Source organism: Ailuropoda melanoleuca, chromosome 20, assembly GCF_002007445.2.
Source record: "Ailuropoda melanoleuca isolate Jingjing chromosome 20, ASM200744v2, whole genome shotgun sequence".
NCBI lineage: Eukaryota > Metazoa > Chordata > Mammalia > Carnivora > Ursidae > Ailuropoda > Ailuropoda melanoleuca.
Genome location: NC_048237.1, coordinates 22,696,440 through 22,712,265, shown reverse-complemented (window position 1 = coordinate 22,712,265; position 15,826 = coordinate 22,696,440). Strand labels below are relative to the sequence as shown.

General features: G+C 34.6%; 1 protein-coding gene across 1 annotated transcript in view; it reads left to right on the top strand.

Moving 5' to 3' along the window:
* Nucleotides 1-15,826, top strand: part of MDGA2 (MAM domain containing glycosylphosphatidylinositol anchor 2) — a 760,567-nt gene that overhangs the window by 644,082 nt on the left and 100,659 nt on the right. The window contains exon 9 of the mRNA XM_034648539.1: nt 14,135-14,404. Within this exon, the coding sequence (XP_034504430.1) occupies nt 14,135-14,404 (270 nt within the window). The remainder of the gene's footprint in view (nt 1-14,134; nt 14,405-15,826) is intronic.

Sequence of the window (15,826 nt, the reverse complement as noted above, 5' to 3'; positions counted from 1 at the left end):
TAACAATGAACGGTTAACAAAAGCTATGCGAATGTGATTTCTGTCTCTGTTCCTCTCTTTCTGTTTTTCTCTCTCAAAAAATATCTTATTATGCTGTCCTCACCCTTCTTCTTGTGATGATGTGAGATGATAAAATGTCCGTGATGAGATGAAGTGAGGTGAATGACACAGGCACTGTGATGTAGCCTTAGGCTCCTATTGTCCTTCTGTCTGACCTTGTGTCTTACATCCTTCAGGATGGTGGTTGACTGCAGTTAACGGAAACTGTGCAGTGAAAGCCACAGACAAGAGGAGCCTACTGTATGCTAAATGCTTTTGTCAAATTATAGTAAATGAAGAAGCCATTTTGATGTTGGAATTAGAATGATATGTTAAGTATTTTCTGGGTATGAGTGGTTGTTCTTAGCAATCTTTTTCACCAGAGTGTTTATCTTTGTTATTTTAAGGCAGACAAGTAAAGTAAAACAATGTATCTTATTTGCATATTGGAACACAACTATATTTGATGATACAGTTTTGTAGCCACTGAAATTATAATCATTTTGGTTTTGTTTTCTTATTTGTTAGTTGCTTTTGTTGAAAATATTTTATGTATAAATACATGTACATGAAGACTGTCTTCAACCTGCAAAGAAAGTAAGATAACTAAAGTATCTTCTAAATATAAAAGCACTGTTTGAAGGCTATCATAAGCCAAGAGCAAAAACTGGAAACTGTGCAACTTCCACTCACTAACATTTTTGGTGTTGGAGACCATGTTTTATAGCTCCTTTCCACCAAGACTAAAGCAACATATCATCCACTTTTGGCCTAGATTAGGCTTCATTATTTCATATCAAGATTTTCAAGGGTAATTTTTTGTTAGTCCCCCTCTTTATTACTGAAAATTTTTTTATATACTAAGTTCATTATCGTGTTAATGATCTGTACTATCTATATATCTGATTTGTAAAGGGTGAATGAATTCATGTTTCATTTGTCAAAGTAGGCGTCTATTTTCTTAAGTAAAATCCAATGATTCAGCAAGAGCAATCAACATATGGAATGGCTATGTATAATGAACTTCCAGATAGAAAATGTAGTATTTTAAATACATTTTTGTTAGACCAACCTCATTCGTGCTTTACTTGATTGGGGTTACTATCAAATAACCATTTCTCCTTCCATAAAAATGCAGGACTTCTGTACTGAGTACCTTAACTGTCCCTTTGTTTCCTTTATTGTTGCCCAAATCTGTTTGGGTAAACCAAGCTCCTTACCTTGCCTTCTGCTTACTTCACTTTCCTAATCCCAATGTCCCGTCTCCTTTTCTAAACATCCCCAATGCATGTGGCAGAGGAGTCCTCAAGTCATATCTATAAATCCACATCCCTTTTTCCTGTATCTTATTTTCATAAAAGAACCACAAATAATTAAAAATTTTATTTTAATTTATTCAAAGTTCAATTTTCTATGTCAGAACCAAGGCTTTATAGATCTCTTCATCTCCCTTTAATTCCATCAGAAACTGTCCATCCTCTTGGAAAAAAAAGAACTAAATTTCACCTCATGAACTTAAAACTAAATATAAAATGTAAGCTCTTGTCCAAAAGTTTTGAGAATTGGCTTTGTGATCATGGGTACGTTACTGCAGCTTCTGAATGCAGATCCTTCTTCTATTACATAAAAGTGAACATTAGACGGGTTCCCCAGTTTATTCAGTCCTAAAACTTATTCTGTGGTGCTAGCTGAAGAAATGATTCTATTTACGTTCAGTTTTATTTTAAATGGAACTCATTGTGAAACTGAACTTTAATAACATATATCAATTTTTAAAACATAAGGACAGTTACATAACATCATAGTCTATAGTCCAGATTCAAACTTCTCAAATGCAGTCACTTCTTTTTTTCATCTACTATTCATTGTAAATCAGACAGCAGCACAAATTGTGGATTTTGCAATTTCATTTTCTGAGAAGTTTGTTCTGCTTAATTGGCCTTCCTGGTTGACTTAGAATTAATTAAAAGGCTAGTTTTATTAAAATGATTCTTATTGCTTATGTTTCTGAAATATTCCTTGCATTAATGAATGCAAAGGACAGAAAGGGTTGAAGTTTTGAGGATTTAGTTTCTTGCAGTTCTCCTGCTTCTTCACTCAGAACTCACCTCAAATCTTGTTTGACTTTGTTGCTCTGAGTCAATTTTCTAGCTTTTATGGAAATATTTAGCTCTGAAACCAGCTTGTTGAGTTATATGGACACATAAGTAAGCTCTAAGAGGCTGTAACGAAAATCAGAGTAGATTTTAGTGCTGATTTCATCAGTGAAAATATCCAAATAATTAAATTGATTGTATTATTAAAAACTTCCTTGTATTATCCAGGATTGGCTTATTCTTAACTTTCTTTTAGGCCCAGAAACATCATGGCTAAATAATAAATAGTATCTATTAATCTTATAAAGCAAAGTTTCCATAAAACAGGAGTACTGAGTATACCATCACTTTTGTTATGAGGAAGGAATTGCAGTGTTTCTTTCTATACATGATCCATCATGTGCCTTACATCAATAATACAAGTATACAAATATTTTCAACAGTATAACAGTTTAATACTTCTGCACTGTAATTCCAGAATTTTACCATGCAGAGAAAACCCTAAAGGATGTGAAGTAATAGTTACCAGCAATCTCCAAATGTTTGCGGAGAGAGGTGAACGCTAATTTTGTAAAATGTATCGCCAAATCTTTGGCGTCGCTTTCTTGCCGATTGTTTATAAATGCTGTAGGCAATTTTGTTTTGAAACTACGTTCCCCTATATTGCCCACTTCTGACATAGACTAACGTTATGCTAAAGACTCATTTATGATTTGCTTTTGATAATGCTTCCTCGAGTTCCTGTGTTGGAAAGAACGTGGACTTTGAAGTCAAGCAGTTTTGGATCTAAAGTCTGTCACCTGTAATGTGTGGGACGCTCAAGAATGTAACTTCTCAGATTTAGGTTCCTTAGATGTAAAGTGAAGATCTTCATATAACTTTAAAAGATCGCCATGAGGGCAACCTGGGTGGCTCGGTCGATTGAACAATGGCTCGCTTGATTTTGGCTCGGGCCATCACCTCAGGGCCCTGAGATCAAGCCCTGAGTCGGGCTCCGCTCTCAGTGAGGAGCCTGCTTAATCTTCTGTCCTCCTTCTCCCTCTGCCCCTGCTGCTCATGTACTCTCACTCTCTTTCTAAAAAAAATTATAAATAAATAAGGAAAGAAAGAAGGAAGGAAGGAAGGAAGGAAGGAAGGAAGGAAGGAAGGAAGGAGAAAGAAAGAAAGGAAAGGAAAGAAAGAAAGAAAGAAAGAAAGAAAGAAAGAAAGAAAGAAAGAAAGAAAGAAAATCGTTGTAAGCATTAAATGAGGTCATAAGTACGTGAAATGTGTTTGCACAGCCACGCAGAGTAGATTAATTCTAAAAGTGTTGTTTCAATCCCCATTTTTTAATATACACTTAACCAAACCCTACAAACTTACCAGTATCTTTATCTAAGTCCATCCTTTTTCATGTCTTTCTCTGCTGAATTATTTTGGGCTTATTTTAAGACTTGGTTAGCAATTCTCTTGTTCTTTCCAACACCAAATAAGTAGTGTGTTTCTCAGCACCAACGCTCTGACTCTTCCAAACCTCTGGGAGTCCAAAATTCAGTTCAATGCCAACACTAACTGCCTGGAGTTAGTGAAGATCCCACGAGTTAAAGGGCTCAGTCCTGCGAGGTTACTTGCCTGTCAGACACCAGATACAATTTCCAATTGCCACCCACACTTCTAACCAACCAGCTTTAAATTTGAGAGTTCCCAAGACCTCCTCCCCTTCCAAGTTTGATAATTTGTTAAACACCTCATAGAACTCAGGAAAACACTTTCCTTAAATGTACCAGTTTATTATAAAGGACGTAGCTCAGAAATGCCAAGTGAAAAGGATGCATAGGGCAAGCTATGGGGTTCGGGGGAGGGGTAATAGATTCCTTGCTCTTTGCAAGGGCACCATTCTTCCAGCACTTCAGTGTGTTTACCAACCCGGAAGCTCCCTCACCCCATTGTTGAGGTATTTCTAATGAAAGTTTCATCATGTAGGCCTAATTGATTAAATCCTTGGTCAGTAGTACTTGAACTAGGTCTCTAATCTCCAGCCTCTCTTCCCTTCCGGGAGGTAAGCGGGTGGGACAGAAAGTTCCAGTCTTCTAACCATGGCTTGATCTTTCTGGAAACCAGCCCACATCCCACATCCTTAGCTAGTGACTAGCTAAGGTTCACCTCATTAGCCTAAGTTTCTTCGTGGTTGAGAGGGGCTTGTCATAAATCACAGTGGGCACTCATCACTCAGGAAATTCCAAGAGTTTTAGGAACTCTGTGCCAGGAATCAAGAACAAAGATCAAATATATATTTCCCATTATACTACAGCAATTAATCAGTTATTGCCTTCTAAAAACTCACATATTGCTTGTTCATATTAAATTGTGCTTACTTAGTAAGATATTACCTTTAAACGAAGATTGTAAATTACATGTTGACAGGAGCCATTTTTTATTCATTTTCGTTTAATCCCCTAATATATCATCTTATACCCAGCATTATTTAAGAATTCTGTAAGTATTTATGTGTTGATTGATACAAATAAAATAAGGATCTTATGAATCCATATCCTTATAGTAACATGATGCTTAGAGAAATCACGTGGTAAAGTCTAAATGGCTAACATTTTGTTGGTAAATTGCCCTGGGTTCATATATGCTTGGTGTTTCTCACTCCATAAACAAGTTACTCATAATCTTCTCTGAATTTTAGTGCCGTTACCACTAAGATAGATATAATTGCGATACCATGAAAAGATTTGAGAGAAAGACACACAGAGACACAGAAACAGAGGTTGTCCTGCACTAAAAGTGTCAACTTCACTATTTTTATTGGACAACAGAAAAATTTAATTCACTGACTTAACACTCAAACTCCTGGATTTTCCTACCTAAGTATTGGATTTTTAAAATTATTACTATTAAGAGCACAATTTCCCCAGATCTCCATGAACAAAGAACAGCAAAGAGTAGACAAGTGTTTCATTGGACAGGTATTTGGTTTGAGCAGAAATGACTTGAGAAGAAATGACCCTAATGTGTACCTGTTTAGCGGTGAGCTCTCTAAGAATTAAATAATTAGGATCACATGTACACTGAAGTTCTCCAAACAGGTGACTGTCATCCTCTTTTAGCTATAAGTAAACTGAAGATACTCCTATGCATATTTAACATCCATAGACTTACACCGCCTTAAAGACTTAAAAATGGGTTATATTAACATTTTTAAAAATTAGCTTGAAAGTTTTTTATTATATATTCAAATGTATTTTATTATTTGCATAAATCAGAAGTATTCTTTGTTTATACTTCTGGTGCTCATCAGAACCTGGCAATTGTTCTTAAGAAATAGAGGTAAAATTTTATTCATACACAGTATTAAAAGAAATCGGGAACTCGTCTCTGATCCCGTTATTAAGAAATAAAAGACTAATACACATTTCCCTATAGTTGGGTGTTTTCCTGGGTTACTCTTTCCAAATAAGTTAGACATTTGTATATGGAAGTAAAGATTTAGAACCATACCCTGCTTGGAACACTTGCCAGACATCCGGAACCAGGAGGTACAAGAATAATAAATACTAAAAACCTAATTAATTGTGAACACTTTCTACTTAATAATTTTATTTTAATCAAACTCCTTAATAGCTTTAAAAGGTTACACCTTTGCCTCCAAAGAGCTAATCTTTTACATGCATTTATCATATATATTAATTAATGGGTAATACAGAAATTCATTTACGTGAAATACTTTGTTATATACGCTACATTTTGTATGTGGTTTGAAATCCATCTTAATAACATTTTTTTCTTTAACCTAGCAGTTTTGTTGCAATATTTTCATGCTTTCCATAAAACATGATTTCCATTTTTGACCTATGCAAGTTTATACATTCTAAATGTTAGTGTGAATAGACCAATGTCTATTTTAATCGATAACCTTAAAAACCAATGTTTTCACAGGAAGTATTGTAGGAGAGTACTAAATCATGAAAAATTGGTAGTATTTGTAATTGGAAAGAAAGAAGTATAGGTTACAGTTAAAAGCCTACTTTCTGGAGTCAGATTGACTTCTTTGAATCCCTATTCTGCTACTTTTTAGCTTGATGACTTTGCTTAACTTCTCTGTGCCCCACTCTCTTCTATAAAATGAGTTACTATTATAAAAAGATAAATCATGTGACTATATTAACACAGTACCTAGAACTCAGTAAATCATTCACTATCAACATATGTAATTGTTATTTTTGTTACCATCGCCCTTCAGTATATTTATGTACTTTGGACAAGGAAACTTTTGAAGGAAGTTTGACAAGGAAACTTGTGAACCAGAGATTACTAACGTAAGTGAATACATTTAATATGATATAATGGTATGTTTTTAGAATATAATGGTATAATTTTAGAATCATTTGTTCAACTGAACAAAACACAATTACCTATTTATTTCTCCTAAGGAATCTTTCCTATCTAAGTGGATTTTTTCTCACAATATTTTTTTATTTACAGTTTCTGAAAATTAGATGCTTCATAATAAAGCATACTGAATAGCACACCATGAAACACTGATTTTATCAGAACAATGAACTCTAACTTTTTTGACACCTGAAGCTTTCTTTCATCATATTTAAAGTCTTCACACTACACTATTTAATCCTAACTGTGTAGGTCTATTCTTGTAACTGGGTATTCCAGGAAATGAAATGCTGAGCTCATTAATACCCAGTTTGCTTAAAGTGAACCTTATATCACAGAAGCTTTCCATAGGCAAATGTGACCGGGTTACAGTGAATGTGCTGTTTCACATTTTCTCACTTATTTTGAGATTAAGGAACCACCCCAGAATCCAAGAGGTCTGGGCATTCTATTAAATAACAGTAATGATTACTTTCATTAGGGATGCTTTCCAACTCAGACTCTGTTGAACTTTATGAAAACACACTGTGTTTGAAGAGATTTAACCCAACACTATCAAATGTTTTTATAGGCTGTTAATGAGTGGACTAAATCTTCTAGGTTTGGATGAATGACACATTCATATATAATGAGGGTCTAAAAAAATCCATTATTTGAAATAATCTAATAGGTCAGATACATTCAAAGAATTCCCACAGAAAATCATTCATATGAAAAGTAAATACTTATTTTAGGATATTGCCCTGGGAAGTACAATTAATTACATTTTGACCTTTGCCATTTAAAAACAAATTTATAAGAAGAAAGATAAGCAGTTGCAAGCATTGTTAGACAAATACAAATATAATGAGAGTAAATGTGTATTCACTTAACATATTTGCATTTGACTCTAGTATCATTAATCTCTACTCCATTTCAACTTTTCATTCCAGTGAATATATCTCTGATCCTATAATCACTCCAAATTCCCCTACCTCTGAAATAATAAATTCCAGCAAATTCTGTTTATCGACTGCAACTCTCGGTCCTCTTGACTCCATTGTTCTCAGTGTACTTGCTTTTCAGGTTTTCAAATTGTCCTAGTAACTCAATCCATTGATTGTCTTTCCCGGTTAGTTTTCCTTCTGAATTCCTTTCCTTCCGGAACCAACTTGAATCCCAAGATCTGCTGCTTCAGCTGTGTTCTCCCCATTGCCCTGTCCATTTGTCCTTTTGCCTCGCTCTGCTGAGTCTCCACTCATAATATCAAACTGCTGAATTTTGAAGGCTCAGAGGCATTTGTGTCAGTTATCTGTTATTGTGAAGTGAACTACTCCAATGCCTAGGAGCTTAAAATAATCACATTTTATTATATCTGATTACCTCTAGCAAGTCAAGAATCTGAAGGGAGCCTGCCTGGGCTAGTCCTCTGTTTAATGTGGTATTATCTGGGTCACTTGGTGATATTTTGCAGGTGGCTCCTCTGGTCTGGAAGGTAGAAGATGGCCTCACATGTCTGGAACCTTGGTGGGGATGGCTGGAAGGCTGAACTTAACTCTACCCTTTCCTTCTCAGTATAATCTCAGGGCCTCTTGAGGTGATTTCTATAACAGGGTAGTTGGACGTATTTCATGGGTCAGGGCTCCAAATAAGTATTTAAAGTTCTAGAAAGTAAAACTCCCAGTCTTCTGTGGCCTGGGCCTAGAAAATGATAGAACATTACTTTTGATCTATTCTATTGGTCGAACACAGAATCCATAGAGTAGACATAGAACCCGGTCCTAATGGAAGGAATATTGAAGATCTTGTGGATATCTTTACTCCTTTACATCATTCATTCATTCTTTCCTTCTTTTATGCATTCAGTAATGATCTGGCACTAGCTACAATGCTGGGTATACAGAGGATGCAGAGCATGATGCAATGAGAGGGACTTTTAAGTCCCTTTATAATGGAACGTATATGAACTGATATGAACAAGTGGTGTTGCTATGCAGGAAATAAATACAATTATTACTAACATTATTAATAGTAGGAGAGATACTTAACTAATTGGTAGTCAAAGGTGGGCTTTCTAAAGAAGTAAAATATAAGCAATGAGAATCAGACAGCCATGGAAAAAGTGAAGGAAAGAACATCTGGGGAAGAAAGAATAAAGTCCAGAATCCAGAAAGGGCTTTTCATGCAGAAATAGGAAGAAAACCTATGTTTCTGAAACACAACGATTAAGGTAGGAATGGTTGAGAATATGGCCAGAGCCAGAACTTGCAGGACTTTGTAGGCCTGGTTAACAAGGAGGGGCAACTCAATAAAGTGTTCTAAATAGAAGAATAACAAGAGGTGATTTCTCTTGTAAGAGAATATCTGGCTAATATCCGAGATATAGGAGAAGGTCAAAAAAGGAAGCGCATCGACCTGTGAGAAAGCTATTGCAGGACTTTCGAAGCAGCCTGTGTGAGAGTTAATAATAGCAGTGGAGATTGAGAGAAATGTATAAACTTCTGATATATCTAGAAGGTAGGATTAATAGATGAGTATCTTTCTAATCATAGACAATATTATTGAACAAATAGGTGTCATTCCTGATCTCTACTATTTAGCCATGTCTTCATATGCCAAAAATCCTGAACACACATTATATAAACTCCACAGAAAATACTTTTGCTATAATCACTTATGATATTAAACTTCTCAAAATATATATATATTTTTCAATCTAAAGTTATGTATTGCTATCATTTGGCACATTTTATTACTTCATGTTCTTTAAAGCATTCAAATCTTTCAATTTTTGTAACACAACTCTCTGGATCCACATATCTCTTTGCTTACTTATATTTATTGTCCTGTAGTAGCTTATATTTTCCTCTAACCCCACAAGTGATTATATTCAGGAGTAAATCCAAATTTGGCATTTTATTTGTCTTTGTTTATGCTCACTCTGAGCTGTCTCAACAAAACCACACCCTGCAGTCAGGCCTCCATTTTGAGCTTTAGATCCTTATTTCCACTTGGTTATCAGAGACATGTGTGTTATTCTGAGCATATATTAGACAAAATATTCCTCAACTTCCTTCCAATGCAAGCAACCAAAAATGCTAGAAAGTTTCTAAAAATATTATTAAAAGCATTAAAATGTTTATTTAAAAATATGATGTCAAATTTATAAGAAAACAGGACAATGAGGCTGATTTTGCCCTGAGGGCATTTGCTGACAAGGGCAAAGTTGTGCTTCAGTTTTCGTGGCATTTCTGGCCAAGGGGTGCAAAACTGCAAACCCAGAGTATTTCCTGGGGGAAAATTCTACCCATAGAAGTTGGAACTCAGATGACTATATCCATAGGATAAGAGTAAAGTAAAAGTAAACCAGGTCTACACATTCTTACTTCTAAGAAACTTGCCTTTGAAGTGACCAGGGTAGGGGTGATGTGGGAACACATACTTTACATTATAATCACAAATTGCCACTTATCTGGATTTTTAACTCAAATTCATATTGCCTGGATGATTAAAATAAAACCTAAGCCATGAACTTAGATTAATGTGATCCTAGCATTGATGTCAGTAGTTGCCTGTAGACACAAATCTCTCTAGAGGAAAAAAACAAAAACAAAAACAAAAACAAAAAAACATAATCTTAGGCATTAAAGAATTCCCATAACTATTTTTAAAGAACAGTGAATGGCACATACTCAAAATTAACCAAGAATACACAGAAACAAGTTACCCTGAGAGAAGGCCAACAGAAAAACATCCTTAAAACCATAATTGGAAATATCTGACAGTATAGAACAATTTTTTTGTTTAAAGAAATGAGACAAACCTTACTACATTTGCCAGTAATGAGAAAGTATAAAAGTAATGGCATAACAGGTACACAAAAGAACAACACAGAGCACTTATAAATGAAAGCTGTATTATTGTATTAAAAACACAATGGGTGGTTTAGCAGATTAAGTAGAGCTGAAGAAAGAATTAATCCTAAGAAGAATTTATTCATAATGCAATGCAGGAAAAGCAAGAAATGGAAAACTTGGAAGAGAGTTTAAGAGACATGGAAGACAGAATGCAAACAATGCTCAAGTGAAGTTAGAAAAGAGCACAGGTATTATTTAAGAACTCATGATCAGATTTTCCAGAAATTTCTTAGATGAAAGACATCAAACTTAAATCAACAGATTTTAAAAGCCCAGCAAATCACAAACTGTTAAGTACAAAGAAATCTCTACCAAAAAACATATTGAAGGTGTAGAACATCAAAGGTAAAAACATCTTGAAAGTAGATGGAGGAAAAAACAAAACAAAACACAGTGACCTGAAGTATGAGACTTTGAACGTACTTCTCTACAGCAGTAGTAGCCATGTGAAGACAGTAGAACTATATCCTAATGCGCTGAATGAAAATAACTGGCAACCTCTAATCCTATGTACTAGGAAAACAACTTTTAAGAAAAAGATTAAAATATATATTTTCAGAAAATCAAGATCAGAAAGGTCACTAAATTTCATTCTAAATGATGAACTTTAGATAAAATTTGGAAAGTGATCACAGATTTGTAAGGTCTATAGTGAAAGAAGGAATTAAAGGCAAATGAGTCAGCATATATCTGGACATTTCTAAAGAATAGTGCAGGCATATAATTATATTAATGTCCAACAGGTTTTAAGAAAAGAATAGAGAATTAAAATTAGTAGCAGGAAAGAAGTTGGAATAATCATGTAGTCCATAAATCTGACAGAGGACAAAGTCAAAAAAAATCACAAAACAAAATAGAAAGTACAAGGTAGGAAGGTGCATTTGTATTCCAATATATCAGTAATTAGAGGAAATGTAAATAAAATGTTAAGTGCTCTGGGTAAAATAAAAAAAAAAATTCCAGACTTTCTTGAAAAAATAGAATATAACCACATGCTATTTAAAAGAGATGCTTATAAAATATAAGGATAATGGAACTTTAAAGGATGGAAAAGACATAACATGCAACTACCAACTAAATGAATGTCAGAGTAACTATATTAATTGAAACGGAATAGAGTTTTAAATAAGAAAACTTTAATAGAGGTAAAGGAGGTTATTGCAAAATGATGAAAACTTCAATTTACCAATAAAATAGAGCAATTTCAAATTTGTACATACTTAGTAGCATAACCTCAAAATATGTAAAGCAAAAAGGAGACAGAACTATAATAATTGTTTTTTAAACTACTACCCTTTTGGAAGAATTTAACCACTCTTCTAAATTAATCCAAGTAAAATAAGTAGGGTGAAAACCTAACAACTATGGAGATTAATTTGGACAGCTCATTTGTCAGACTTGACCCAACACCACAGCACATCCCTAAACTGCAGACTATTTCTTCTTTGCAAGCATACGTAGAACAAAAATCAATTATATATTGGACTATAAATTAGATTTCAAAAAATTTCAGAAGATTGAAAGCATATGAACTATTTTCTCTGACCATGATTCAATTAAGCAAAAAATCAGATCAAAGAGATAATAAAAATGACCTATATACACTTGCCTGCTAGGTATCCCTACTGTATGACTAGCAGGTGCACAAGTTCACCATGTCCACTGTACCCTAAACTACCCCTCCTTATTTCCCCATCTTTGTCACTGACACCATTATTCACCTCATTATCTAAAAATCATTTATGGTTTCACTGACATTGCCTTAGTTCAGGCTTTCAGCAAGCATGTTCTCATTTTCTCTGTAACCAGATTCTTCCCTTTGAGGTCTGTGCTCCTCCTATCTGCCACAATATTATTTCCAAAAGATTGGTTTAGTAAATAAAGCCTTCATTTAAAACAAACAAAAAAAAATTAGATGGACCTGGAGGGTATTATGCTAAGTGAAATAAGTCAAACAAAGATGAATACCATATGATTTCATTTACATGTGGAATCTGACAAATGAAACAAACAGAACAGAAACAGACTTCTCATAGATGCAGAAAACAATCTGGTAGTTGACAGAGGAAGGGGTAAAGGATGGATGAAATAAATGAAGGGGACAATAGAAAAAAAAAATGATCCTCAATACCAAAGAATAAACCCCAAATTCCATAACATGACATTCAAGAACCCTTGAATAGAGTCCCTGTCTTTCTTTCCATCTTTATTTTCTCCAGAGCTCTCATGCACCTTTTGTGCACCAGTTATGCTAACTCATTTATACTTTTCTGAATGCCCCCTCCTCTCTATCTTCTCTTTACCTTTGCCTGTATAAATCTCTTTACCTAGGATATCCTCCCTTATTGCTTACCCACCTGACCATTTCCTATATATCCTGGAAGACAAAGCTCAAATATCACACTCCTTGAGATGCCTTGCCTGGTCAACCCTCATAGTATTATTCACTTATTTACTTTCTACCTGAGAATTGTTTTTTGTCCTTCAGTTTTGTGAGTCAGCTATTTTCCTATTGTGTTAGATCGTAAATCACATGCAGACAGGATTTTTTTTTTCATTCATTTTTAAAAAATTCTTAACACCTATATAGGAAGAACTCAAAAATTGAATTTATGAATAAAATTAGAGTAAGTAAGTAAGATAGTTTAAACATATTTGTTGAATGAAGCAAGAAGGGTCAGTCAACAGATTGGCTGGCAATGAGAAGGGACAGCAATAGTATAAAAGGTAAATGGAATAACACGTAAAGAATACTGGAAGGCACATTTGGTGTGGCATTTCTAAAACCTTTTAGCATCTTGATGGAAGAGATGCCAAGGAGAGTTGTACGGTTTTCATACTCCACAACTCAAGAGAGTGTCATACGCATCGAGTCAAGGATGCAGTAGTGCTATGCAGTGCAAACCTGAGTGGTCACATGATTTATTTAATTAAATGAATCCCATCATTAGTGCCCAGGAAGTAATTGTTATTTAATATAACTACTAGGAGTCATTAAGAAAAGGATTATATTTTGCATATTCTACATGAGAGATGTAACACTTTTTAGAAATCTTTCCATCAAAAACAAAAAGGTTAGGTACCTAATGTAGTAAATGTTAATAATATGGAAAAAAAATCACAATTAAAACAGGTGAGTCATTGCAGTGAGTTAGAAACCATGTCCACCTGTGGTATAATTTGCAAAGTTTGCTTAAGGTTTACACATGAATTTTATGACTTCCAGTCAAATAAGTTCAAACAAAAAAATTTAGAAAATAAATTATATGCTTGGGTTACCTATTTTATTAAATAACGGACACTCAGAAGCCAAACTGGGAATAATTAGAATTCACGGACTTGACCCAATGGCTTCATCTGTTTCAAAGCCTTATGCTAGTTTGGAGATCCTGCATTTCCCACCTAGAATATCATTTGATTTTTGACAGTATAAACCAAACATAGTCATGAGATTTTGTTCTGGGAAGTAGCTAGAAAGAAAAAATGAACTCTGCTACCTTTACCTGCAAGTGCTTTTATAAAGCGATGAATCTCATTCGTTGCCCACAGTCAGTAAATGATGTTTCCCAATTCTCATTGCAAGCTGAAATTCCCGGTTTGTTCTCCACCCCCCTCTGACTCCTTCCCTGTTGCTAGATGCGTTCTTATGAATAGCTTCTCACGATAAGAATAGCCCGTGGCTTATTGCAAACCATTGTTTCATCTGTTTTAACTTGTCTTCTACAGACCCTCCTGCTGTGGAACCGGCGTTCCTGGAAATCCGGCAAGGACAGGACCGAAGTGTTACTATGAGCTGCAGGGTCCTGAGAGCCTATCCAATACGGGTGCTGACCTATGAGTGGCGCTTGGGCAATAAACTATTACGGACGGGTCAGTTTGACTCTCAAGAGTACACAGAATACCCGGTGAAGAGTCTTTCCAATGAAAACTATGGGGTTTATAATTGTAGCATCATAAATGAAGCTGGAGCTGGGAGATGCAGCTTTCTTGTTACAGGTAAGAGTCTAAGTATTTCACCTTTTATATACTTTTGATCGCGGGATATTCAGCTAAGTCAATATAAGAAAGCGTTTTGCAAATCCATGGAACATGAGTAGCTTGTCTGCTATAGTCAGAGCTACTCATTTCTTTTCAAGGTAAATTTATTTTAGCAGTAGCAGTTTATGTGCCTATAAAATTAGAAGTTTATGTGAATTCAAGATTTGGTGAAGAGGTTGGTTATTTTGAGTATTTAAGTAATAAAGTAACAAATCTTAACTAGCTTTTTTTAGATCACATTGCAAATATTAATACATATTTTCTTCTGCAACTCTAAAATTGCTTGTTAACCAACATCTGCCTTGGTTTTCTTAATAGTAGAAACTGTGTTTTTTCTTCTTCCTATATGATATGATAAGGAAGAGAAAATACATTTGTAGCACTGTGCTGTAAAAAAAAAAAAAAAACAAAAACAGAAACCTCCATGTGTAAGTGGACCCATGAAGTTCAAATCTCTGTTGTTGAAGGATCAATTGTATAAAGAAATCAATGATTCCATAGAATCAGAGGTCTAGAAGAAACTTTGAAAAGGCATTTATTTCTTCTATTAAAACACATCACAGTTAGTAATCCTTATGAATTTCCCACAATTCAAAACCTTTTGAAGCTATACTGAAGGGAACTTAGGAATAGGATATATACAAGAAGGCATATATTGTTATGCATATATTCTTTATATATATATTTTTATTAATATAACTATTTTACCAAATTCAAGATCACTCTTCCACTAGTCATGAATATTATACAGTCACCCAAAAGTGAACTTGATCTCACTATGCATCAAAATATATAGAATTAAGCTAAAAAGCAATGGCGGCCCTCACATTTATATTTACTTTAGCTCCCAGGGAAGCTAAAAAATCCACACCTCCTTTTCCTGGTTATATCGTGTGTGTGTGACGTGTGGGGTATGGAGGCAGGTGAGTGGGTTGTGTTCATGAGAAGTCAGGGTGTGAGAATATTTTCCTATAAAGCAAAAGAAGAAAGTAAGCAAAGATATTTTGGGAACAGCAAACAGCCGACCTTGTAGCGCACCGTCCTTGTTAGAAAATATTAACTATAATACCACAAAATACAGTGTATTTTCATCTTTTATTTACTAACATTGCTATGGTAAAGACAAGCATAGTTTTGTCTGTTTGTTTTATGGGTAGATAAGCTTTGTGAACAATGGTAGGAACCCAAACACCATTTATCATGTTTTTCTACGGAGAATTTTTACAAGTTCCAGGAAATATATATACACAGTTACATAAAATTTAGACTTATAAACCATTTAAGAATTTGATCAATGGAGAGAATTTTAGATTATTTTAAATGAAACATAACGGGTAACAGTGGATATATACTCTGTAAGAATCTTTATTGCATAACTAC